Here is a 25,653-nt window from a genome sequence, read left to right as displayed (position 1 = left end):
TTTGATTTTTACGGAAAACTGCTCACAAATGAGGATTTCTTAGAAAAGTGGGAAGAAGATATATTTATTCGAACAAGTGCGAAATGTTCGGAAGCCGAAGAAGAAACAGAAAACATTGAAAATACTCTTCCATTAAAGTCAAAGAAGAAAAGAGTTTATCGAAGAATTTTGCATGATGATTTGGAAAATATCGAAGAAGACAATTCTGCAGATCAAAGTTCAGGAAAAAGAAAAATTCGAAGACTATTTGACCCAAGTTTTATTTATTTTTGCAAATTGAGTCTGTATTTTTTGAATTTTATCACTTCAAAAATTTGGTGCCAATAAAAAAATGGTGCCAATAAAAACACTAACCTATGTTTGTTTGAATGGAAGGTTGTTTGAATGAATGTTTTTATGTTGCATGTGTTTTTGTTCGGTGATTTTTTTATTCAGGCGAAAAAATGTTTTTTTTTATTTATTTGTTTGTTTGATTAGAAAAAACATATATTTTTAATAAACGGTTTTGCAATATTTGAAAAAATAAATCAATAAATAAATAACAATATCTTTTCGCTTTCGTTGACATTCAAGTGCAACGATGTATTCAATGAATCATTCAAGAAAGAAAAAACAAATTGTTTTATTTATTAAATCACAATCGTTAATATTTTTATGTATCATTTAATTTGTTCTTTTTTCACAAAGACCACAAATAATTATTGAAAGTCCTAAAACTTTCATTCAAAGTCGAAATATATCATTCGAAGTCGAAAAAGACGCAAACGAAATCGAAAAGCTTAAAATCGAAATAGAATAATTTGCTATATAAAAAATCTTTTATAAAGAGTATTCGATTGATAAAAATTTTATTCTTTTGTTTTTGTGAGTGTTATCAGCAATGTTTGTGTTGTTGTTTTCTGCATATTTTGAAGATTTCGAATTAAAATAAACTCAATCATAAACTCTGAACGAAACATTAAACATTTGTTTCCATCCATAAGAAATGAGTTTTTTGATATGAAAAACGCGAAATAAGAGAGCCAATGTTGCGTGTATCATTCTTCATTGATTGTGAAAAAATGTTGTTATAATATTTTGCAAATCTTTTGAAAAGCTGTGTTCTTTCAATTGAAATTAGATAAAAATATGTCAGAATTTCTCTCACATTTCTTATTTTTGTAATTGGACAAAAGAAGGCAAAGAAAAACATCGGAAAAGAAATGAAAAATCATTTAAACAACAAATATCATTGATCATTTAACAACGAGAATATTTTTTGACTTTTATTGATTTTTGTTAACCTTTTGAAAAATTACGTTGTTTTTCGAATTTTTGATTATGTTTGTAACTTTTTCGATTATAAAAAAAATATCTTTTTGGGTTTTTTTTTTAACTCCATAAAAATAAAAAAATATCAAAGGGTGAAATGATATTTACCCTCGCAATTTTCTTTTTATCTTTTAATATTTTTATATTTCCATATGACAAATAACTCAGATATTTAAATTATACAACAAAAACTCCTTTTTCTCATTGAACAAACAATTGTTCCAAATTCTTGTACGCACAAACGTTTTGAAATCTTAATCTTTCTTTCGCTTTTCCAAAGTGTTTTTTCGAACGATCAAATTTAGCAAAAATACAGAAAATGCTCCTTTTTCTGAACAATATCTTTTATTTCACAAAGACTTTTCTTTCCTTTGGACAAATCCTTCCAACATAATCAACCTGATATTTTTTTCAATATTATATGCGGTAAAATATTTCACTCCAAGCATTTTCATTGAAAAATTATGCACTTTTCATTGACTTTTTGAGAACAAAAAACACAATAAAAATGGGTCCATTTTTTGACATTCGTGAAATGTTGGAAAACTTGATGTTTTGATTTCAATGAAGCATGATAAAATTTATAAAAATCAAATTTATTTTGAAATCTGAGAAAGTTTGGTAATGTTATTAGAAAAACATTTTTTTCATGCTTTGTGCATAAAAAGCTTGAAAGTCCGTATTTTCCCCCATATCTGTTAAATATACATTTCTTTTTCCCCAAGCATGAAGCTGCTGGCTTTGTTACACCTTCATTTTTGTTGAAAAAATTTTTTTGTATTCAAGGAATCTTATTTGGAAACGAATAGACTTCAGTAACATCAACGACAGGAGTAGAGTTTAACATGTTGATTTGTGCTTTGGAAAATCAATCAAAAACATCTGAAATATATGTCCTTAACACTTTTGTCATTGACCGGCACTGACAGTTACTGACAAAGTGTGACAGAAAATTTCATCAACTGATATTTCCAGTCAATAAAAAAAATGTTAGGTGCTTGATCATCAAAATTGAAAATTTTGTGTTTTGGAAAAATTTTGAATTGTTTAATTTTGATTCTTTGATAATGTTTTAGTATGAACAAAAATTCAGAAATCGTTTCAATAACGCTTTTTGACAAATAGAAAAAAAATTTTTCAGTCATGATATCATTTTTGCATTTTTCTTTTGTCATAACAGAGAGGTCAAGCAGTTTCAGCTCTATGAATTGAAGAATAAGAGAAATCGAACAGATTTCCCTTGTCAGCAGCACTGTATTATCTGTTTGTTTTTATTGTTGCCAAAAGTTCAAGTTTATTTTCTTATTCAAAAATAGTGAAATGATTTCAAAAATTTTCTCATATTCTTTTACGCAATATCAGTATGTTGTTTCACCACGCTCCTACTCATGAAATGTTGGTGTTGATTATTCTTTTTCTAAAATAATAAGGGGAAGGCGTAAGAGCAGGGGTGGATAAGGACTATCAAGCTTTTTATGTTCATTACAAAAAATCTTTGTCTCTCTATCAAATTCATTTAACTTTCTCAGATACAAAATAATATTGAATTTCAAGTGCGTAAACAAACATCACTGATATCAATAAAAAATGTTTTGTGGTCTCACACGTATATTTTAAAATAACATAACCCATTTTGTTGAAACCTGTTGTCCACAAAAAGCGAATCAAATGTGCATAATTTTTCAATGGAAATGCATGAAATGTCATATTTTGTACCATGTTTTTTTGATATAAAAAAAAATTCTAGTTTAAAATTGAGCTCAACAATCCCCAGCGCAAAAACACAAACTCCTCTGCAGAGGCACAAATCAGAAATGGAGGGTCAAACCTCTCCTTATACACTCTTCATCGATTACGAATTCGCATTTCAACATCAAAAAAGTCATATCAATATCTTCTCATTTTGTGTTCTATATGTGTGAAAATACAAGAAATGTGAGCTGTATTAATCAGGGGGGAAAAAATGTGTAAATCTGGATAAAAAAGTCAGTATTAAAAAACACTTCATGTGAAAATCATTTTTCGAGTGTAATATCAGACATTCAAAGAATGTCAACAAATAGATAGTTATTATTTTTTCCTTTACGATGTCTTTTCAAATATTTTTTCAAAACAAATTAAAAGATTCTTCTTTTTCTCAATTAATTGAATTATACGAATGTTCGAATGGTAGTGATTTGAAAGAAAAAAGAGAATTATTAAATTAATAAAACCAAAGAATAAAAAAAGTTTAAATAAAAACAAAAGCCCATCAACCACAATTCAATCCCCTTTTAAAACAAAGCCTTATCTTGTTTTTATAATACCAGCTGCAACAAGCTTGCCAAGTGCATTTGCAATCTTTGGATTACGCATATGTTCCTGAACTTTCATTGGATTCTAAATTTTGTAAAATAAATTTAAATTTATTTTTTTAAAAAATTGATAATAATTAGATAAATTAAAAAAAAAATTTATTAATATTTAACATTAAATAAACAAAGGTGATCCAAACTGTTTGCATTTCATTCAACACATTCTGCATCACTGGATCCTGCAAAATAGCTCTGATTTCTGGATCTTGCATTGCTTGCTGTATCTGTTGCTCATCTGCTTTTCCATCTTGCTGAGATTCCTGGATTCTCTTCATCAACTCGTAGTTCACCTGAATAAGATCCTGGTTTGATGAATCAACAGCCATACCAGCTTCAATTGTCTTCATCGCCTGCGGGAACTGCTTCAGGAATATCTGCACTTTGGCCTTTCTCACATAGGCCTTAATAAACTTGGGGTCAAGCTTAAGTGCTCTGTCGCAGTCGTCAAGAGCACCCGACCAGTTCATCAGCTTCGTGTGGCAGGCAGCACGGTTAGACCACGTACGCACATCCTTCGGGTTCCTCTTGATGGCGTCTGTGTATTCCTTAATGGCCTCGGCAAACTGGCCTGAAGCAAACAAGTCGTTTCCACGCAGTCTGGCTTCTTCTCCCTTCGCATCGTCCAGATAGTCTTCTTCTTCCTTCTTTTTGATCAGCTCTTTCAATTCCTTCTGCTTCTTCACTGCATCGTCGGTTCTGTGCTCTAGAAGCGATTTTTCGACGAAACGTTCAGCTTCTGGGTATCTCTTCCTCTTAATTTCGATGTTGCACATTCTCAAAAACGCTTTTGCTCTCATCTCATCGCTGTTCTCCTTTCTTTCTCTGTGTGTTTCTGAAATGTCAATAGCAACTTCGCATGATTTCATCGCCATTTCATACAGTTCATTCTTTTCTTTGGTGCAGTATTCAATCAATGAACCTATGTCTGTTGGAAGAGGTGCTTCTTCTTTCACTTCCATTTCTTCAATCTCTGATTCTTTTTCCTCTTCGTCTTCTTCCATCTTCTCCTTCTCAATCTCTTCCTCGCTCTCTTCTGCTTCAATCTCCTTCTGTTTTCCTTCCTCTTCATCTTCATCATCAGCAGAAATGGTATCTTTCTTAACTTCCTCTTCATCCTCATCAACCTTCCTCTTCTTTCCCAATTTCATTCTCAAATTTTTGCTTTCTTTAGCTTCTTGCTTTGCCTTTCTGCGCAACTCTTTCTCTTCTTCAATTCTTTGCTTTCTTGTATCTCTTTCTGTTTGAAGCTTCTTGATGCTTCCTTCAACATCAAATGGCTGTTCCTCTGATGACTTTGAAGCAGCCTCGGCCATTTTGTCCTTAGCATTTGCCATCTCAACAAAGCATGCTGCTCTGTTCAAATGGAAACTCATTTGATGAGGATCCAGCTGGATAGCCCTTTCATAGTGCACAATAGCCTCATCAAACTTCTTCTTCTTATAAAAATCATTTCCAATCTCCTTCTCCTTAATTGCGCGAGCTATTGGGGAATTTGGATCAATAGTCGGTGCTGCTGGCTTTGGAGGCTGAGAACTCGTGGAAGCATATGAACTTGATGAAGTGGAAGATGAATATGGTGTGGAAGATGAACCGTATCCAGTGTCATGTGGGAATGGATCTCCCATTCTTGATTGTTCTTCTGCACGACGTTGTGCTGCTTCAAATGTTTCATCTGGAATATTCAACAGCGCAGCGATCAATGGTTGAAGTTCAGGATCCATAAGAGCTGTTGTGAAAGCTTCTTTTGGGTTTGATTGCAAATTTTCTAACTTCTGCATAAATGCAGGATCAGAGCATTTGCTTTTCAATTTTGGATGATTCATAGCAACTTGTTTAACATTTGCAAATAAGTTTTCAATCGTTTTATCAGCAGCAGATTCAGGTGGATTCTCAATTTCATTGATTGATTCAATTCCTTCTTTGCAAGCAGCGTTGTTTGGATCTTTTTCAAGTCCAGCTTCATATGCCTTTTTCGCATCTTCCAGGCGATGAAGTCCATATAGAGCAGCACCTTTTCGCGAATATCCTTTCACAAACGCTGGATTTATTTCGACACATTTTTCAGCATCTTCAAGAGCCTCATTATATTTGCTGAGTTGAGCATATGCTGCAGAACGGTTGGAATACAAAACATGATTATTTGGATCGAGACGAATGGCTTGTGTAAAAAAATCTACAGCCATATCGTAATCACCTGAAGAAAAAGCATTATTTCCCTTGGTTTTCAGTTCCAATGCCTGATCAAAGCAAATTTTTGTTAATAATAAAAATACATTTAAAGGCCGAAGCAACAAACTTCTGCTGCCATCTTTCGGTTTGTGTTACACGAAATAATACAACAATTAATTCCGATCAAAAATCCCCCATGTCCTTGATCTTTTGTTGATCCCTTAATATAACATATTTCAGTTAAATTTTAAATAAAAGAAATTTCTCAAAAATCTTTTGAAAAATACAAAAGCTATTTGTAATGTATTGCACAAATTTTTATTTTTTTAATGACTTCTTTTGTTTTAACAATTTTCAATTTCTAAATACACTTACATTTCAGAATAAATGATTCTTGATGAGCCTTCTCTTCTGACTTCGACAAGAGCTCCTCCTGGAGTTAATACTGTAAAAATAAGATATGAAGAAAATAAAGAAGCAAGCATGGCTCTTGCTTCAACATCCAGCCGTCCTGGAAGAACAGTTCTTGTGGATAAAAAAAAATTACAACCACATAACATTGCTTATGGAACTAATTGTGGTTTTCCTGCATATAGAGTTCCAGCAGATACGCGTTTTGTGTCTGCAGTTCATCCTGTTTCCTCCATTCCAGCTCCACTTTCCCGAACAACTAGAGCAAGATATCCTGAAGAAGGAGTAGACTATGGTTTATCTGATTTTGCTGCAACTCAACCAAGAACTCCACAGTTTTATAGAAGGCCGTCATCGCCCCGATTTGTTCACGAAAAAGGAACAAAGGTTGGATCTGAACATGAGTCATTGGCACTTACTCACAAAGCTTCATCTCCTGACGATATTCCTCGTTCCTCGACTTTTGTGCCTTCTCCGCATGCGCCCTTCACTTCCACCCAATGTCCTCCATCTCTTTCTACGCCTCTTTCACAATTTGCAGGCACAAATCAGATCAAACGCCAAATTAAGCCAGCCACGCTTTCCATCTCTCCGACCTCCGCACAAAGGAAAAGAAAGTCTGCTAACGGAGAATCGTCGATGAGCACGATTTTCAGCGAGAGCGGAGGGTCAGATTTTCTGTCTTCGTCAAGCAGCTTTTCGCCGTCGAATGGCAGAGCCACAATAAAAGTGACGCCGATGGGGAGGCAAATCACGCCGATTTCGGCGAATGAAGCCGACGCGCAGGATGGAGGCAAGAGAGGAGGGTATTACGAAGCAGCGAGGGAAGAAAGGGAAAGAAACGAGAAGAATGAGAGAAGAGAAAAGAATGAGAGGAATGAAGGAAAAGGAGAACAGAGTTTGAATTCGGGAAGGAATCAGAGCAGGTTTGAAGGCAGTTTCAGCTCTCGACAAGAAGAAAGTCCGAAAAATAGCATGTTTGGCAGAAGTTCTTCAGATCCACCAGAATTTTATGAGAGAGAATTTGAAGCAGAGGGAGAAGGAGGTAATGAAGAAGAGAGAGGAAGAGGAAGAGGAGAAGGAGAAAGAGAAGGAGAAAGCGAAGAAAGATATTCGAGAAACATTCCGAGTCTGCTGGGAAGCAGCAGAGCAAGCCGAAGTATAAGCGCACAAGACGAAATTCCGCCTGTTCCATCGTTTTTGATAGGCTCACAGAGGACGATGCAGCACATTTTGGAGGAGAAAGAGGCGGAAAAGCAGTTTGAGAGGGAGATGAAGGAGTATGATGCTGGGTGGAGGAAGGAGAAGCCGGTGAAGAGGGTGGTGAAGGGAATAGGAATTGGAATGAATGCGACACAGCAGCAGCAGTGTTTGGGATCTTCGAATGGTTTGGAAGGGAATTTAGGTGATTTTGTTTTTTTGTTTAATTTTTTGAATAAAATTTGAACTTTTTTTACATTATTTTTCATTCAATTTATTTATTTATTTTATTTTATTTATTTTTTTGTTAAAATTTTTATTTTCCTTATATTTCCCTCAACAACTCCATCATGTCAACCATCAGCCTCACAATACGACTTCTCTGACAGAAAGCCTCTGATGACAATCAACAGCGACGAGAAAGGGCAGCACATGCTGATCATTCCATCAACTGGATTGGATTATCCTTCTCATTCATCGCTTCTTCAGCCTTCTTCTTCTTCTTCTTCTTCTTCTTCTTCTTCTATTTCTCCGAAATCGAGTTTCTCCGGGAGACAGCAAGCTGTGCGTTCTGTGGGGACTAATTTGGCTACTCAGGAAGAAGATGGAGAGGAATATGATAGAGAAGAAAGGGAAGAAGGAGAAGAAGGAAGGGAAAGAGAAGAAGAAGCAGATGAGCTTTTGACACCTCCTTCCACACCTCATTCAGAAAGGATTGGGATGTCTGCTAATTCTCCGAATGGAATTTCTCCGAAGCTTCAAAAAGAACAGAAAGGAGAAAGAAACCAGCCTTCTTCCTCTCCTGCTGCTGTTCCTTCGCTTCGGCCTTTCTCTTCTTCTTCTTTCTCTTCCTCTTCCACCAATATTCTTCGTGAAAGCCTGGCAGAAGCAGCAGAAGCTGTTGAGAATCCAATTCTTGCTCGTCTCCCTCATTTGCGAACAGGATGGTACGATTCTTTGCTTCCACCAGGGGAAAGACCTTCTGCTTTTAGCTATGGAAGTTCTAATGCTTCTTCTTCTTCATCAAATAGAAATTCTTCTTCTTTTCCCTCTTCTTCTTCTTCTTCCTCTTCTTCTCATCTTGTCCCCTTCAATCCATACACCACAGCAGAGCGTGTGGATGTGGCTGATATTCTTCTTCCTCCTTCTTCGCATGCTGATTTTCGCATTCCTGTGAAGAAAGAGATGGTTCAGCTGATGAAAGCGAAGGAGAAAGAGAAGAAACAGAAGGAGAAAGAAGAGAAAGAAGCATCGATTTTGTATTCTGGTTATGATGGTTTGTTTTATTTCTTTTCTTTTCTTTTCTTTTCTTTTCTTTTTGGAAAAGGGGAAAAGAATTTTTATTTCCTGTTTTTTGATTAAAAAGAGGAAGATATTTCGAATTGAGAAAAAGAATTTTTTGTTCCATTTTTTTTTCTCCAATAAATATTAATTTATTTTGATATATTTCTTATTTTCCGTTCTTCTCTTTTATTCATACTTATTCGAACAATTTGTATTTATATTTATATTTATTATTATTATTATTATTCTTTCTTTCTTTCTTTCTTTCTTTCTTTCTTCATTCATTTAAATATTACTCAAACCAATATATTTTCCAGGCACTTCTCTGATATCCCATTCTTCCTACAAGAAGAAGAAGAAGACGGCGAAAGACAGAGAAAGAGAACAAGAACTGCTGGAAGATGAAATAAACCGAAAGGAAACAGAGCAGCTGGTGAATTCTATTGATGAAATGATATACGAAATGAAAGGGTCAGCTTATGAAATGATGAGGCTGAAAGAAGAGCAAAAAGAATTGGAAGCAAAAAGGAAAGAGAGAGAAAGAGAGAAGATGGAGAAAGAAAGGGAGGCGGAGAAACGGAGAAATATGAAGAATGTGCCATCGGCTTATTCGCTTGATTCATTCAAAAAAGAAGAAGAAAAGAAGAAGAATAAGAAGAAGAAAGGGAATAATTATGTTTCTTCAGATTTGCAGAAGACGAAAGTTTTTGATCCATATGGTGAATTCACATCTCCTCCACCTGCTGTGGCAGAAAAGAATGATGCTGTGCAGAAGGAGAGCAATATAAGAGGTTTGGATGAATGTTGCTATAAAAAAAAAATTATATATATATAAATATTCTATAAAATATTATTCTGTTCTTTTCTTTTCTTTTTTTCTTTTCTTTCTTTTTTTTCTTTTTTTCATTCTCTCTCTTTTTTTTTCGTTTTCTCTCTCTCTCTCTCTCTCTCCCTCATTAACAATAGGAATATATTCCCTTGTTGCCCCACCTCCTTCAACGCGTCTGAAGAACTGGACAGCAACACAGAGAGAAGGAATATCCACAATGAAGATGATATCACAGACACTTTCTTTGCCTTCTTCTTCTTCTTCTTCTTCCTCTTCCTCTTTTCCCTCTTCTTCTTCCTCTTCCTCTTCTTCTTCTTCTTCCAAAGATCTTTCATTTGGTGTATCTGAATTAATAAATGAACCTTCTTCCTCCTCCTCCTCCTCCTCCTCCTCTTCTTCTTCTTCTTCTTCTAATTTAATCAATCTTCAACAAGAACCCTTTTACATCCCTCTCCAATCAACCATTCCATACAATTCGGTCTTTTCCCCAAGCAAAACTGGGAAAAAGAACAAAACTTCAGCTTTTCCTTCTTCTTCCTTTTCTTCCTCTTCCTCTTCTCTTTCTCCTCTCTCTTCTTCTTCTTCTTCTTCTTCTTCTCCCTTTGCGATCACTGCTGGTTTTCTTCCTTCGTCTCAAATCGAAGCAGAAATCGAAGAAATGGAGAGGGAAATCGAAGAAGTCGGCAAAAGTGCCGGCAAAAAGCTGAAAAAGAAGGAGATTCAGTTCTTTGCCTTGCAAAGATTGATCGAAGAAAAAAGAAAAATGGTTTGAAAAATTATAAATAAAAAATAATATAAATAATTTTTATTTTTATTTTTATTTTTTATTTTTTTGTTTATTGTTTTGATTGTGATGTATTGGAATGAAATTAATTGATATCTTTTATCTATCTCTCTCTCTCTTTTCTCATCTCTTTTCTTCTCTTCTCTTCTCTTCTCTTCTCTTCTCTTCTCTTCTCTTCTCTTCTCTTCTCTTCTCTTCTCTTCTCTTCTCTTCTCTTCTCTTCTCTTCTCTTCTCTTCTCTTCTCTTCTCTTCTCTTCTCTTCTCTTCTCTTCTCTTCTCTTCTCTTCTCTTCTCTTCTCTTCTCTTCTCTTCTCTTCTCTTCTCTTCTCTTCTCTTCTCTTCTCTTCTCTTCTCTTCTCTTCTCTTCTCTTCTTCTCTTTTCTCTCTTTTCTTTTCTCTCTTTTCTCTCTTTTCTTTTCTCTCTTTTCTTTTTTTGAATATAATTTCTTTCATCAAAAAGAATGAATATTTGGAATGGAGAATGAATCAGCCAACAAAACAACCTCAGATCGAGCCGCCTGATGACGGACCTGAGGAATATGTAAAATGGTACGAGCTTAAAACGAGGGAATTCCAGCCACTTCACGAGGAATATCTGAGGATGCTTAGAGAAGAGAAGAGACAGGAAAAAATGGATAAAGAACTTCAAATATTAGAACAGCTGAAATAAACATATAGTGTTTTTTGACAGCAACATTTTTTTTTTCCTCTTTTTATTTAGCATACATTTTCTTATTATTGTAATTCGTTTAAACACTTTTTTCTTTTTTCGTTGAATGGAATTTGTTGAAAATTTCCATAATAAATGTCTGATTCTTCACAATTATTTTTTCGTTGTAAACAAACACCGAAAAGCACACCAGCAGAATATCTTGTTTTAACATCTAATGAAAACGAGTTGACTCCACCTTCTCCACTTTCTAGTGTTATTGATCTTGAGCATGGTTTGCCTTTTCATAGTGATCTAATATTTTATGAAATTTTGACTTTCAAAAGAGGAAAAGCCTCATGCAATTTTACGTCGCGTTTATGGAGGAAACATTGAAAATGAAAAGAAATTGAGCAAACTTCATTCTTCTCCAAAGAATCGAAAATTTGTTGATTTTCAAATATCATTTGAGCCTGATGCGAAGACCGGGAAAAATCATGTTCAAGTTAATTTCTTAAAAGCTCCGCAAATTTTTAAAGAAGAGCAAAAGGCGAAAAGACAAAACGAGTCATTAGAAAAAGCACAAAAACGAAGAAAAGAAAAACTTAAAGCTCTGAGGAAAGATTTTAATTTTTCAATTAGTAACCGAAAACCAGCTGAAGGAGATCTTGCTAAATTACTTAAATCGAGATCTGAAATGCCAAATAGGAAAAAAGGAAGAAAACAATATAAATTTACTGATGTCACAATTCCTGCGTTAATTGAAGATCCAAAGCAAAGAAATCTAAAAAGATGGGTCAGTGAAACCGATGATTTAAAAAGAAATGAAGAAAGTGCAGATGAAGTCATCAAAAGAAAAAGGCCCTTACAAAATCATGAACAATTTGAATATTACGAATTAATTTCTGTGAAATCAATTGCAAATGAAAAGATGGATGATTCCTTACTCAATCAAGGCCCAACAGCATTTGATTTTTTGTCACATCTTTCTACATTGCATCAGCATGGTAAAGGTGTTGATCAAAGTGCTGAATTTATCTCTTCTCCATTACAGTCGTCTTCTTCTCATTCATCTGAAAAAACTACACTGAATTTTCCGTCACAATCTGTTCTGGTTGCAACCGCTCCATCTATGTCTGTAGAATCCTATTATCTGCACGATCCATATCTCATTTTCAATCACGAGGTTAAATCTGGAGCGACCGGAGGAATCTCTTCGCTTCCTTCTCCTTCATCGTTCCCATTTACACCTTCACTCAATTCATCGGCCCGTTCTCCGGAGGACATGCATCGCATACTGACGGAATGGGAGGAGCAGTTTGTGCACGACGGAGACGATTACGACAGCGGGGCTGATGATCCTGCTGTGGCGAATGCGAAGCGAATGCTGGTTGTGGAGAATGAGCAAGTTGGAAGAAGGTGGGTGGGAGGAAGAAGAGGGAAGAAATTCCAGAGGATTGGAGAGAGAGAGAGGGAAGTGCCTGATATGCTTGTGGACGATGAATACGATGTGGAAGAAGACTATGCAAGACAGATGGAAGAAGAAGACGAAAGAATGCTGTGTGGAGATGGGGACGATGAAGATAGCAATTCAGAAGGGTATTTTGCGAATGATTATCCGGATGAAGATGATGTCAAGGATGAAAGCGATGATGAGGATGGTGATGAAGGAGAAGATGATGATGAACTGGGGTGTAAAGGAGATTATGAATCTGACTATGCATATGAAGATACTGGCGATGCATCGAAATTCAATCAGGAGCGACTGATTGAATGTGCATATTTTGATGATTCAGAAGATGAGGAAGTCAACTACCAATCTGATGGAATAGGTGGAGTATCTCACTTCACTTCTTTCAATTCACAATTTCCTGCCTATTCCAAAAATAGGAGCCAACTTGCAAAAGAACTAAAAGGAAGAAAAACAGATCGTTTTGGAGATGAAAGGAAAAAAAAAACAAAAGAAGAAGGCGATATGGAAGAAGACAATCCCATCAACGAAAACGAGGAAAACGATGAAGATTCTTTTATGAAGCTGAAAGATTTCAGGATGCAAAAGGAGCTTAACACACAAATGCCTGCACTCTCCAGAGCAACTGAAGAGGCACCGCGTTTGAAGGGGCAGCCAGTTCAGAGAGATGCGATTCATTATTCTGCACAGGGAAGCTTGGGAAAGCAATGCTCAACCAGAGACATTCAGCAGAATAGGGCGATATGGCATTCGTTTGAAAGCATTCGTGAAGATGAGGAAAACGATTTGATGATGAATGGAGGACTATTTCTCGATGATGATGATGATGATGATGATGATGATGATGAAGCTTTCAATGCAAAAGGAACATCTTCAAATTCCAGACGACTGTACAACGATGAGCAGATCTCTGAAATTGAAGAAGACGAAGGCATTGACGAAGAAAGAGGAGCCTGCAGCAGAAGAGGAAAATTTAGCCACAAGAATTCAGGAGAGATGGAGTCACTTGACTCGTCGTTGAATCAGCTGCTTCGGAGGCTGAATGTTGGTAGTAGCGCACCGATTGTTTGTGCACCATTTGATTTCCTGCACCCTTCGGCGGTATCCAATCTGTCTTTTAACAGGAATTCATTGTCCAGGAAAAGAGAGGCAGGAAATGAGCAGTCTGAAACTGAAAAGAGCCAGATTGTTTCGCCTTTCACTCCGTTTTCTTCTTCTTCGCTGCCCATTCAGAATTCAGATTTTGAACTGAAACAAGCGGAAAGTGCGAAAATGGATAGCGAACAGGAAGCTTCTTTCAATGAACTTGACGATGAAGAAAGAAAATACATAGAGGAAAGAAACCGAAAAAAGACGCAAGAAATATTAAAGGTATTTTTTGGCTCTGATCGTTACGATAAGCTGGAAAGAATGGGAGATGACATTCCATTCACCAGCATACAATCTTGATCAAACAATTTTTTCGCTCAGCATTTAAATGTTGATAGTAATGAATGTTTTGTTCTTATTCTCAAAGTTATGAACCTCTTTCTTCGGTTTGATACTAAAAAATTAATTCGAAGTAATAATTTGTTTTTTGGCCTCAGCGGTTGAAATTAATTCCTTCAATTTGCGGAAAGATTCTTCTGGGGAAACCATTTTTTATTTTCAAAGAAAAAAAAAACCAAAATTCAAAAAAATAAAAATACTCATGTAAATCCTTCATATTTTCATGCTTTTATCACAATTATTTAAAAATTGACTTTTGGAAAAAAGGCACAAGACATCGGATGGTTTTCGAAATCCTAATATTTATCTTTTCCTCACAAAAAAAAAAAAAAAAAAAAAAAAAAAATGGAAATTTTCAATCTGAATGAGATGACACCTTTTTTTAAATAAGCTCATCTTCTTGCCTCTCAAATTGAAGCTGCTTGTCTTTTGTCATTTCTTCCCATCCAATTAATTTTATTAAACTAAAGTCAAAAGAACATCTGTGTAACACCAAAAGAAAAAGAAAAAGAAAAAGAAAAAGAAAAAAAGTAAAGGAGAAAAGATGAAATCATCATTGCCGAAAAAATTAAAACAATTTTTATTTTTCATGATATCTTTCTTTCTTATTTAAATAAAAATTGTTTAAATGTTTCATGAATTGGATAACACACCTCAAATTAATCAAACACTTCAATCGCAATCTGTTCTATCCTGTCGGACTTGCTTCGGCATCGCTCCTACTGTTTCAGAGTTTGCGTTTAAAATCCGCCCCGAAATCGGTGAATAGACGATAACCATCAAAACGATCCAAGGTGATGAATTTTCCGAAAAACATAACAAGTGTCTTCAGAAAAATACACTTAAAGCGTTAACACCACTGAACGATAAAAATTTTGAAATGATTTCAAAAACTCGGTTGCTATTTGATTGCAATATTGTAATAATCTCCCTTTACCATCTCGAATTTTTTCAACTTTGCTCAGTTTCAAAATCTTTTGAAATAGAATCTTTTTCATTGATCGATTAACAATGCTGTCCATCGTTGCCTTGATTAGGTCCCTTATGCGTCAATTATCATCCGTTAGAGCTTCAAAAATTCGTGACAACGAAATAATGATCATCTTCATCAATCTTCCTTCAGCCTGAACAACCCACTCAAGAAAGCAACAAATAATAAAAGTATCCAAATATTTCAAAACTTAACTCAACACATAATATTTGAAACATTCACTGAAATCAGCAAACACTCTGAAATTACAGGAAAAATCATTTCTGACAAGGAAAGCTTCCAGATGAAACAAAATGTGAGTGCTAAAATTTAAATACTTATGTTTGAATTTTAATCTGCAACAATGTTTAAATGCACAGTTTAATGCGCAAATTGTTGCTTTTTTGTCACTTTTTTTGAAAAGTTCAAAAAAGCACCAAATTTCCCCTTCTTTGTTCCACTCAGAATGTTTAAATAGATATTTTTTTTAATAATCAATTTCAGACATGTGGGATACTTTCCGACATGTTCAAGTTTTCATTCGAAATTCTATCCATTTCGATGAAATGAATTATTGTTGGTTCGATCAGACAGAAATTAAACTCTTTTGTATTTGGCTAAATACGACCAATATTGCAGCTTCTTTGCGATTTCTTTTTTAACACAGATTTTTTTTTTACTGAGCAAAAGAATTGAGTTTGACAATTATATTTTAATTTTGTCAATTTTCGACAATATTGTTATTGCTTTTCTGTTTTTTGTTAGAAATTTAGCTGTAAATTGATCTTTGATAAAAATAGACAGAATGGAAATGCACAACAAATATAAATCCAATGATGATATTCAGGAGCCGTCTCTTGAAGATAAAATTTCAAGTTTGTGAATTTTTTCAATTTTTTGAATGTTCAGCGTTTCGGTAATTAATAAATTTATTGAAGATTTGTTTTCTGAGCTTGATATATACAAAGATGAAGAACAGAAACAGAAAATTGAAGAATTGAATGAAATAATAGAAGGAATGAATAAAGAAATGTTCGATTCTGTTTTCAAGACAGAACTGTATGACAAAATGAACAAAATGATTGAAGAAAAGAAAATGTCAATGGAAAATGCAATTTTGCTGCTGAAGCATATTGGATATAGCAATGTGCTGAAAAACATGTGGAATTCATGCTTTCATTTGTCTTCGCTGGGTAAAAAATTAAAAAATATGGCAGAAGAAGAGGAGAAGAAGGAAAAAGAAAAAAGAAACGAAAAGCTTCTTATTGATTTTTGTGAATGTTATATTTTGCTTAGCATCCTGGTTAATTCGGAGTTGATTTTGATATGTGTGCCTTGCCTTCTGAAAGCTGCATTGAAGAAAGAGGAAAGCGAGGAGACTCAGAAAGAAGTGGAAATGGCTTTGTTGGCTTTGTCAAATATTGGACAATTTAAAGTGTGTTGAGCTGGCTTGATTGCTTTGCAAAATTAATTTGTTTTATTATTTGAATTTTTCTTATCTTTTATTAAAAAGGAAATTGAACAAAAACAGTACTTAAAAGAAATCAAAGAGATTATCCAATATCATCAGAAACATAACAATCATATTCGACTTGCCTATCAATCTGCTTGGCAATTTTTTATAGACAGATTTTACAGCGATAAAAGCTTGGAAAGAGTTATTGTGAACGAATTACACTTTGCTAGAGAAGCAGCAAGAGAACTGGAAGAGCTAACAAAGTGCTTGAATTGGAAGAATAAATTTGAGGAAATGAGCAAAGAAGAAGCGAATGAAGTGCTAGTAATTCGGAGATGGATCCAAACACTTGAGATTTTTTTTAGCAGTTGTCAATTGTGGAATGAAGAACTTGTTGAGCTTTTCAGAAGCATAGTTAGAGTATTTCGAGCAGCGAAGGATAATCACAGGGAAATTTGCTACTGGTGCATTTTTTCCTTGAGAAGTGCAGCAGAAAATAGAAATGTGGAAATTGATGACTTGCTGAAAAGTGGAGCAATTGATGCTTTTTTAGAGGAAATGCATCGACGAACATTGAATGAAGGTATGGTATATGAATGCTTACAATTCTTTACGAATGTTTCAAATCGATTGAAAGAAAAGAAGGATAATGAAATGGAAGAAGTTAAAAGAAAGGCAACAAAAATGGAGATATTCGAAAAGCTGGAAGAAGAAGGATATGAAGATACTATCACCAGCTTTTATGAAGTAATTTCAATTCGCTTCATATATAATCCAGAATTGTTGTTGAATATTTATGATTATTTTGTAAATGTTTGAGGAAATGAGATGCTTGGAGTTTCATGATTCACAATTTCACTTTCTCTTTTTTTATTCATTTCACAAAACGGTACAAAAATTTATTTTCATATGTTTGTTTTAAAAGTGATTTATTATCCAGATTCATCAAAATGAAGTGAATCAAGAACAAAAATAATTGAATTTTTTTTTCCAAATTTAAATATAAAAAATCATGAATTTCTCCATTTTCTTCTTTCTTTCACCAAAGTTCTTCCAAAAATGAGTTAACAAATCTTTTTTATTTCTAAGCCTTCATTCATTCTTTTGATTGATTTTCTCAAAACAACCTCTTTTCAGCTCATTGGCAAAAAAAAAAAATATGTTTTTTCAATTCTTCCTTTGCTTTCAAGGAATACCAAAAAACCTCAGAGAACGTTGAAAAGACAACAAAAACAGCAAACAACGATGTTGATGCTGATTCAAGTTAAGAGAAACATTCAACCCAAACGCTTTCCTCTGCCTGTTTATTCATTCTTCTTCATTTCCATTTCCAAAAGTTAAAATAATCCGTTTGCAGCACCTGAAGGTTGCTAAAATGCTTTGTTCAAATATTAGAGAAGAGAAAGAAATTCTGATGGGAGTTTTGATACCTCCCTCGAAGATTGAGAGAGAAAGAGAAAGAGAGAAGAATTAAAATAAAAATCAAAATCGAATTGTTCATTTGAGTTGATGGGCTTTTTGCGAAGAATTTGAAATTAGAAATGCTTCTTGAATTGGAGGAAGAAAAAGAAGAAAACAAAGATGATGGAAATAAAGTTAAAAATTCTGAATAATAAGAAGGAGAAGGAGAAGGAGAAGGAGAAGGAGAAGGAGAAGGAGAAGGAGGAGAAGAAGAAGAAGAAGAAGAAGGAGGAGGAGGAGAAGAAGAAGAAGAAGAAGAAGAAGAAGAAGAAGAAGAAGAAGAAGAAGAAGAAGAAGAAGAAGAAGAAGAAGAAGAAGAAGAGTTCTGGTTGGTATTTTGCTGAGAAGAAGCAGAAGAAGAAGAAGAAGAAGAAGAAGTGGAAGAATAAGTAAAATTAGAAAAAAAAAATAAGAAGAAGAATAAAACGAATAGGACGATTATGGCTACAAAGAAATGTTTAAAGCAATGCAATTTTATGAGTTAATTGTAATTTCTTTGAAAATTGAAATTTGCGAATACATTTTGCGCATCTTTATCTTTTTTAATTCACTTTTCGTTTCTATATTCTTTTTCCTCATTTCCATCCATTTTTTCCTCTTCTTTTTTCCTCTTTGAAAGGATAATTATTTCTCCATATCTCTTTTCTACTGAATTTCAACCTATCTTTTCTCTAATAATCTGATGGGTAAATTCTACTTTCTCCTTTTCCTTCTCCTTCGCTTCTTCAACTTATGTCTTAAAAATTTCTCATCAAAAATATCCGAGAACCATATCCGGAGAATTTTAAATGCTGGAGAAACATCCTTCTTCGTTTGATTGTTAACGTTTTCGCTTTATCTTCTGCTTCTTTTTCTTCTTCTCCACTTTATTCATTTATCTCATTGCCGTTCTCCATTTCGAGTACTTTTTTGCATTTCACCAGAATAAATTGATAGAAACATTTTCTTCGATTTTTCAGAAAGCGAATATGGGGCAAAATATTTTGTTAAAGAATTTTTTTCTGCACGTTATTGAAAAATATTTATCTTTATCTTTGAATTTTTCTGTATTATTTTAGCTTCATAGTGGAAGGTTTTGATCGAAAAAATATAAGAAAATTTTGAAACAAATCGTTGTTGTTTGATTAATCCAAAAATTTGACATTATATTCGAAAAGAATTCTTTCTTCCTCTTCCTCCTCTTTTCTCTTTCGCTCTTATTTTTCATTCCAAATCCATCTTCATTCTGATATTCAGCTATATTATTACCTTTTTAGCAAAAACTCTTCAGTCAAAAAATTTAACAAAAAACAATCACATTTTTGAAATGACGAGGCTTTTATTTCTCTGTCTTTTTGCAATGTTGAATAAGAATTTCTTATTTCTTTTTCTTTTTGAAACTTTTTCAAATTGTTAATCTTGTTAAAGATACGACTGGCAAGAAGGAGTATCACAATTCCCACAAATTTTTGAAAAGATGTTAGTGAAAATCAAAGAAATGTTACTATAATGACAAGATACTATTTTGAAATGGCCCATCCCTTTTGATCAAAAAATCATTTTCAAGGGTCATTCAATAAAGAATCACGAAAACTTCATGAATACACGCGCGTTCACAATATTATTGTGTGATTTGATTTCATTTTTTGAAAGTGATCTTTTGTTGAAAAAAATGAAAAATATTTGAAAAATGATCACTGGCACTGGCTGACTTATCGAATCCGAATTCCCTTCCGGTTATTCTCTGTGTAAGATTAGGCTCCAACACTGCATTCTTGAAACTGACAATAATATCTTCGTATCCTTCTTCTTCCATCTTTTCGCGTAGCTTCCTGTATAGCATCATTTTCTGCTTTGCTTTTTCACTTTCTTCTTTGACCTTTCCATTCGGCCGGTTCCATACAAACCAAAAAATCGAAATGAAGATGTTTTTCTTTTCCTCATTTGAGTGCATTATTCTCGAAATATTATGAAATACTCGCATACTATAAACTATTTCTTCGCTGTTAATCGTTGGTTGACACATTTCCTCCAAAACGAAGCCAACAGCTTCGACACTTGGCAAACAATCAGAAGATTCTGCTTTTCGCAAAATGATCTTCACATAAATTAAAAAGCATTTCTCACATGCGTATCTGTAGTTGCCCCGAGTTGTTCTGCACAGACCCATGAGAAGCGTTGTCAGTTTAATGAATTCCTTATTCCGTATTAGCCCCAATCTACCAAAGGCATTCAAAGCATCGAGACATCTCTCCAAAACAATTCCTTTTTTCATTTCTTTTTCTTTTTCGTTTTTCTTCCAAACCATATCATTTCTTATCTCCTCCAATGCTTTTGTTTCTTCTTTCATAAAATGCAGCTCATTCACAATAACGCTACCAAAACTTCTATCAAAATATGTTAGGTTAATCAAAAACGCCCAAGCAGATTGATATGCAAGCTGAGAGAGGTTGCGATGTTCCTGGTGATATTCAATAATTTCTTTGATTTCATTCAAATGCAATTCTCCATCAAAAATCTTATTAAAATATAAAAAATTCAATATAATAACTCCAGAAAGGAAATAGAAATGCTCATACATAATATTTTCCGATGCAACTCAATGCAAATAAAGCCATTTCCACATCTTTTTGAACTTCCTCGTTTTCCTCTTTTTTCGAGGCTTCTTTCAGAAGGCAGAGAATACAAATTAAACGCAAATCCTGCGAATTCCCTAAGCTCAGCAGAAGATAGCATTCGCAAAGATCAACAAAAAGCATTTCGTTCTTTTCTTCTTTTTTCTTCAATTCTTCAAAAATTATCTCTCTCAACCATTTGCCCAATAATGATTTATCAAAAGAATATGATGAAAAATGTTTCATTACATTGCAATATCCAATGCGCTTTAGCAACAAAATGGCGTTCTCCAAAGGCAATTTTTTTTCTTCAATCATTTCATCAACTTTGTCGAACATTTCTTTTGTGAAAACAGTTTTAAATTCTTCTTTATTCATTTCATTAATCATTTCATTCATTTCTTCGATTTTCTGTTTTTGCTCATCCTCATCACAATGTTCAAGTTTATCAAATAATTCTTTAATTATGTTGAAAAAAATTAATGAAATCAACAAAAATTAAAGTGCAACAATGTTTGCAAACCATTAAATCTTTTAGTGACACTCGTTTCCTGCATTTTCAAAAATGCATTGCACCAAGAAAACAATGAAAATTCATCATTCGTATTGAATCCACATTTCATTTCATATTAGAAAATGAAGGAGAATAAAATCTCAAATATGTCTTAAAAAATTAGCTTTCACACTGTTTTTTCTTGTGTAAACATTTTTGACAAAGGATGACAAAGATAAAAAAAGGATTTGTTTTTTCTGTTTGTAGTTATGGATTCAATGATCGAAAGACATTTTCAAAGTCAAGAATAAACATTGACAAAATGAGAGAACAGTGAATGAACATTTTCTGCAGAATAAGATAAATTGTTTTGCATGGTCACAGCAGACAATGATGGAGATGCTATATTTTTGAAATTCAATCTGATGATTTTTCGAAATTGGATGGTCAAGTGGAACACAACAATTTCATTAACGCAAAAGACATAGTGTATGTATTTTGTATTGTTCTATATGTTGTGAAAATATTTCCATCTGTATCCTTTCCAAAGTGCAGGAATCTGACTTTTTATTGAAATGGCCAATCTCCACTTTGGAGAGCATAACAATGTGAATGGAGCAGATTATTATATAGCCATTGAGAAATATACGAAGATACGGAAGATACATGATTTTCATAAATTTTATTTGGTGCAAGATGTTAAAACAAATTCAGATTATATTTCATTGAATGAACACTGACCATCAAAAATAACTGATCCGCTGACAAAAATTGAAGAAATGAACCAACAGTTGTGAAAGAAAAAAATTGCATGCAATTATTATTATTATCAAACAAATTAATGCTTTGCAATAGAGTTAATTTTCTTTTCTCTTTTCGAAAACAATAAAAAAAAGAACGATTTTTTTGAAAATAGAAAAAATAATTTGTCAAAAATATGTGATCTGAATTTTAAAAAAAAAGAAAAATTTCAAAAATTAATTCCAATAACATAATCAAAATATATTAATAGTTGATTGATCCTCCTTCATTCAATATAACCGTTTTTAGTCGTTTGTACATCGAATGAACAAGTTTATTAATAATATCCATTTCAATTTCATTCCAGGCATCCAAAATTGATTGTTTCAGCTCATTCACATCTTTCTTTGGTTTTCCATCTTTGAAAACCATCCTAGATAAAATGCTCCACACATTTTCGATGATATTTAAATCTGGAGAATAAGGTGGCCATTCTACGCTAATTATTGAAAAATCTCTGATAACATTTTGCACCTTAATGGAACGATGAATTGGTGAATTATCGTGGATAAATCTCCAATTATTATTGAACCGCTTGCGTGCATAAGGAATCAATGAAAATTTCAAAATACGACAATATTCCTCAGAATTCATTGTTTCACTGACAAAAACGATTGGTGATTTGAAATTATAACCCACTGCAGCCCATATATTTATTTTTTCATGTTTATTCTGACTTTGATGGTCGAAAATTTCCTCATTATCTTTTTCAATCCATTCCATTCTTGTATTATCTGGTCCAAATAAATTGAATTTTTTTTCATCAGCGAAGATCGTAAGTTCCCATAATTCATCATCCCTTAAATGTTTTTCAGAAAATTCGTTTCTTTTCTCACAAGCATTCTTTGATAGGAAAGGTTTGATTTTTCTCTTTGTGTATTTTCTATTTATCAAGCGCAATAGTCGATGAGCAGTGGAATTGCTGCAATTCACACCAAGATAATCGGTTAGATCTCTGGCTCTTCGAATTTGCTTGCATTTTGATTCTTTTTTTGCTTTCCTCAACAGCGCAGGCGTAAGAATAAGTGGCCTTCCGAGTTTGCATCTAACCAGCCGTTTTGTTTGAATATGGTTTGTTTTTAAGTACTTTTTTGCAGTATTGACTGAAATATTTAATAAACGAGCAATTTCGTTTCTTCCTTTCCCTTGATCGCGCAGTATATGTATTTTCTTTTGAATCGAGCCCTTTGTAATTCTTGTCATTTTATTTTGTTTGTGTATTATTTCTTTTTTTATATTAATGCTTTTATCATTCGCAAATTAACCTTTTTTTCCGGATCACATTTTTTTGAAAAAAAATTCCTGTCAAATAATAAAACAATCATTTTTTAATATTGATCAAATCTTTTTTTTAACACAAAAACAGATAAATCTTTTATATCATTTAGTAATTAAGTGATCCACAAATTTTAGCTTTCTACTTTTGATTTTATTACAAAAAAATAAAGAAGCATCATCAGGATCACATGATTCTGATGAGCAGTGGAAGATAAAATGATGAATTACCGAAAACATGCGTGGATTGACTGGACTGAAGAACTTGACTAAATACGAAATGATAGCAGGAGAAAATGTCAAATGAGTGATTGAAGACAGAGAACCTGTGCTTGAATAACTAATTAATCTTGCATTATTCAGAAAAGCATTGTTTGGAGAAAAGCAATGAAGGCCGACGCCTGCAGAAAAGGAGGTAATCCCAAAAGTGAGATGTGACAGAAAAGTCAAAAGAAACACATTTAATATTTCTTTTGGTGCTGCTGAACATTTGAAGACAGAAGCCATTTTCTTTCTGCAAAAATGATATTGGAAGAGGGAAATATAGCGAAGACAACTTTCCCGCGAGATGCGTCCGAGAAATAAATTAACAAGGTTATTCCTCTGCATACAATTGTGGACATATGATTTGGAAGGAAAGTGATTTTTCTCGAATCCAACTTCAGTTGCATCAGAATGAAGAGAGCAACAAATATTTCGAATTGTGCTCAGGGGAATCTTTTGTGTTGTTGTGAACAGCCATTGGAAAGTTCGGATGTTTTCCATTGATCTTCAAGGCCTTCGGCCAGACACGATTTCAAATGAGTATCCAAAGAGAATCTTTCTGTTTTCAGCATCGCTTTGTAATGAAAGGTTACCTTTGCCTGCGAATTCATGACTCAACTCAATTTGTCTTTCTATAACCTGTCCATTAACATCTTCTTTTTTTTCAACTATTATTTCATTCAATCTGCATCATCATAGAGCTGTTTGTGGATATTTTTGATCGCCTCGTTCATCAGATTTCTTCATCTTCTTCGCCTTCTTCTTCATCTTCTTAATCTTCAATTGTTTTTTGTTCGTCAATAAAAACAGAAATATTTTGAATGAAAGTGAAAAAGTGAAGAAAGACTTTTCTATTGAACATATCAACTGTTTGCATCAAAGCTGTTGATTCATTGACCTCTCATTCTCAATTTCATTCTCGGCAAGCCAAAATGAAAGGTTTTATATTTTCATAAATGCATTGCTTTTGCATTGGGCTTGAGAAAAAAGTGGGTTTGGAAGAATAGATTTTTGGAACATTTCATGAATTGAAGAAAAACGGAGAGGAAAAGAACAATTTTGAGCAGAGATTGAGAGAGATTAGTCAAGGAAACAGAATAAAGATGAAAAATGATTGATGAATGAAAAAATATTCATTCATGCGAAAGCAAAGCTGCTGAAGAGGAAATGCTATTGGAGCTGAACTTTTGGATAATGAAGTGAGAAAAGAATGAAAGTGAGGTTTCTTCTTCTTCTCCATCAATTGGCAAATGCAGGTGAAAACAGAATTATGAAAGAAAAAGGAAGAGAAAGAAATGGAATGAATATCTTTTTGAAGAATTGTATTTGAAGAAGAAATGGATGAAATGAGTAACCTAATGCGAGAAGAAGAGAGAAAAGGAATGAAGAGAAAAGCGAAGGAAGACAAATTGAAAAGAAAGAAAAAGAATAAAGGAAATAAGAGGTAAAAGATGAGCAAAAATGAGAAGAATGCAAAAGCAATTAATTTTGATTGACTTGTTCTGTCATTCTCATTCTGAATTGGAGCATTGGATTAGCTTCATTTTCAGCCATGTTTGCTGTTGTATTTGGTACTCACAAAGTTGTTATCTGAAATCTTTCAACGAAAACTTCTTCATTGATACCATTGAATTCTTACTCGCGAATTTTCATTTCATATTTCGCCTTCTCCTTCTCAAATTCATCGAGAAAGCAGTGAGAAAGAGAAATTAAAAAGTTTACCAGAAATTTCAAGAGGAAATGACTAAAGAAATGAATGTTCGATCAAAAATGAATCTATTTGAAGAATATGGAATGTGAATATTCGTTCAATGAAGATTCTTGTAGAAAATAATTGAAAAGATAAGAATGGAATTTTCGCTTTTGCTTTTATTTTAAATAAAAGGAAATAAAAACATGAATAAATATTCCATTAATTTATTTTTTAATATTTTATGAATAGAATTAAAAAGACAAAAACAATTACGAGTTTCAAAATTACAAGATCAATTAACTTCAATATTTGCAAAATAATTAGAAACAATCGATAAAATAAAATCATTGAATTATCCACTTACAAGAGATACTTTTCCATTAAGGATCGCTGCGATATTATCGTGTTCTTCTTCTTTATGCTTTTCATTTATCTCATTTTTTATTGTCTTTCTTCGATCCTTCTGCCAATTCTTGCTTTGCTGTGTCTCTCTATTGTTTGAAAATTTTGATTGAAAACAGAAAATATGTTTAAAAAAGAAATATTTGAATTAAAATTGAAATAATATTTTTTGAGGAATAAACTCAAACGTGCATTTTCTTTGTTTTCTTTCCATTATTAAAGTGCATAAGCACCTTAATTATCAAGAAAGTGTTTCATCAATTCCTTCTCTTTTTGAGAGACGCCACAATCTA

The 25,653-nt window shown here is 33.4% G+C and overlaps 4 protein-coding genes across 4 annotated transcripts; 2 read left to right on the top strand and 2 right to left on the bottom strand.

Annotated features, from left to right (window-relative positions):
- Positions 1-3,438: 3,438 nt before the first annotated feature.
- On the bottom strand, positions 3,439-6,009 carry MONOS_9662 (putative stress-induced-phosphoprotein 1). Its single transcript, XM_067880182.1, has 3 exons — positions 5,962-6,009; positions 3,806-5,902; positions 3,439-3,690 (listed from the first exon to the last, which is right to left on the bottom strand). Exons 1-3 carry the CDS (start codon positions 5,971-5,973, stop codon positions 3,598-3,600), a joined length of 2,202 nt encoding a protein of 733 aa, XP_067726321.1. The 5' UTR covers positions 5,974-6,009; the 3' UTR covers positions 3,439-3,597.
- A 212-nt stretch (positions 6,010-6,221) lies between these two features.
- On the top strand, positions 6,222-14,166 carry MONOS_9661 (uncharacterized protein; the record flags this gene model as incomplete). The annotated part of the gene is made up of 6 exons (XM_067880181.1): positions 6,222-7,632; positions 7,810-8,721; positions 9,696-10,324; positions 10,804-10,892; positions 11,199-11,287; positions 11,340-14,166. The coding sequence occupies 6 exons, from the start codon at positions 6,222-6,224 to the stop codon at positions 13,910-13,912; spliced, it is 5,703 nt and encodes a 1,900-aa protein (XP_067726320.1). The 3' UTR covers positions 13,913-14,166.
- A 1,343-nt stretch (positions 14,167-15,509) lies between these two features.
- Positions 15,510-17,277, top strand: MONOS_18637 (uncharacterized protein). Its single transcript, XM_067871674.1, has 4 exons — positions 15,510-15,617; positions 15,687-15,796; positions 15,860-16,356; positions 16,435-17,277. The coding sequence occupies exons 2-4, from the start codon at positions 15,727-15,729 to the stop codon at positions 17,194-17,196; spliced, it is 1,329 nt and encodes a 442-aa protein (XP_067726319.1). The 5' UTR covers positions 15,510-15,617; positions 15,687-15,726; the 3' UTR covers positions 17,197-17,277.
- Positions 17,278-19,198: 1,921 nt separating this feature from the next.
- On the bottom strand, positions 19,199-21,194 carry MONOS_15665 (uncharacterized protein). Its single transcript, XM_067868557.1, has 6 exons — positions 21,119-21,194; positions 20,956-20,983; positions 20,397-20,890; positions 19,811-20,335; positions 19,530-19,696; positions 19,199-19,474 (listed from the first exon to the last, which is right to left on the bottom strand). The coding sequence occupies exons 1-6, from the start codon at positions 21,137-21,139 to the stop codon at positions 19,402-19,404; spliced, it is 1,308 nt and encodes a 435-aa protein (XP_067726318.1). The 5' UTR covers positions 21,140-21,194; the 3' UTR covers positions 19,199-19,401.
- Between the last annotated feature and the right edge of the window lie 4,459 nt (positions 21,195-25,653).

Source organism: Monocercomonoides exilis, assembly GCF_001643675.1.
Source record: "Monocercomonoides exilis strain PA203 chromosome Unknown scaffold26-1319188, whole genome shotgun sequence".
In the NCBI taxonomy this organism is placed as follows: Eukaryota; Preaxostyla; order Oxymonadida; family Polymastigidae; genus Monocercomonoides; species Monocercomonoides exilis.
Note: the sequence above shows the minus strand (reverse complement) of the source record. Positions and strands in the feature narration are given on the sequence as shown.